This window comes from Lottia gigantea (assembly GCF_000327385.1).
Source record: "Lottia gigantea unplaced genomic scaffold LOTGIsca_5013, whole genome shotgun sequence".
Classification (NCBI taxonomy): domain Eukaryota; kingdom Metazoa; phylum Mollusca; class Gastropoda; family Lottiidae; genus Lottia; species Lottia gigantea.
The window spans coordinates 1-1,491 of NW_008709721.1; the positions used below are offsets into that span (position 1 = coordinate 1).

Genomic DNA, 1,491 nt, shown 5'->3' on the forward strand with positions numbered 1-1,491 from the left:
ANATATCAGATTTTGGTCTGGCCAGAAAGGTCGGAGAAGATTACAGCTATACGTCTAGATCAAAGGTACGTTTACGTTACGTTTGTCTTTAACTTTTGGGGTTTGTTCTTTACGATCATCAACCGGGGCAACAAACCGAGGATGTTTCAGAGGCAATTAAGCTAAGTATAACAGGAGTGTAGAACTGGTTAAATAAACACATGTTACTAGATTTACTGACGGTTTATAACAGAACTATATTAACTAATGGAAGAGTCAATGTTCAATAGAATGGAGGAAATATTGCGCTGTTCGTGCACTTTATTTTTGAGTCCATATGATTAATTGTACAGTTTAACTTATACAAACAGTCACCCGTATTCAAAGGAGTTTGGTCTCTCTATTGGGCCACACTATTTTACTGTGTGTTAATCTTAAATGTTAAATGAACATCATAAAATAATTGACTCGAGGAAAGGTTTGAGTGGGATACCTGCTCCCCTATCCATTATTTGGCTTCAGGCCTCTTCCATGACTGATTCTGTACACCTTGTATTATCTTACAGCGACCTCTACCAATATTATGGATGGCGCCGGAAGCTATATTTAACGACCGGACCAGTAATAAAAGCGATGTTTGGTCGTATGGTATTTTATTTTGGGAGATGATCACTTTGGGTAAGGAAACATGATTAGCTTGAATATCTGACGAAGCCACCCGATCTAATCTAAATTATGTTGTAATCTCCACTGTAATCTAAATTTGAGTTTTTAACCACAGTTCCATTCTAATAACTTTATTTTTAACCAATCAAAGCTTGTAATGCAGAACCAGTTTCTTGAAAACAATAACGAATTCTCAGATAGCCAAATCGTAAGTAGAACATTATGACAGCCTCTGTAAGTTTCTCTGTCCACACAAGTTGTCACAGTTTTCAAGAAACAGGTTGTACATGATAAGATTTGATTGGTTAAATATAACGTTATTAGACTGTGGTGTAAGATGAATAAATTAACTACAATTTATATATATATATTATTACAGGGTCGCGACCCTATCCTGGTAAATCAGGACCGCAGGTTCTAGAGATGTTAAAACAGGGAGAGAGATTGGATAATCCTTCTCATTCTACTTCAGAAATGTAAGTATCACTCAGGGGCGGTAACTCTGTATTACATTAATATCTTGTTCTGGCAATCTTATTAAAATTAGATTATTTTTTGTTTTCTGTATTTTGTTGGTCTCCATTGTAATCTAACAAGTCTTCTACGACGTTTGCGTTCTTATGCCGTTATTTCTAACCAATCACAGCGGGACACAGAAAATGCTTGGTGGTGTTTTGATTAGATCGATATATCTTGTATATATCTTGTATATATCTTGTATATATCTTGTATATATCTATATATATCTTGTATATATCTATATATATCTTGTATATATCTTGTATATATCTTGTATATATCTTGTATATATCTTGTATATATCTATATATATCTTGAAAAAACATC

The 1,491-nt window shown here is 34.0% G+C and overlaps 1 protein-coding gene across 1 annotated transcript; it reads left to right on the forward strand.

Annotated features, from left to right (window-relative positions):
• Nucleotides 1-1,125, forward strand: LOTGIDRAFT_147933 (hypothetical protein; the record flags this gene model as incomplete). Its single annotated transcript, XM_009062318.1, has 3 exons — nucleotides 1-65; nucleotides 546-657; nucleotides 1,025-1,125. Coding segments are annotated over 3 exons (278 nt in total), but the record flags the coding sequence as incomplete, so codon positions are not given.
• Nucleotides 1,126-1,491: the final 366 nt, after the last annotated feature.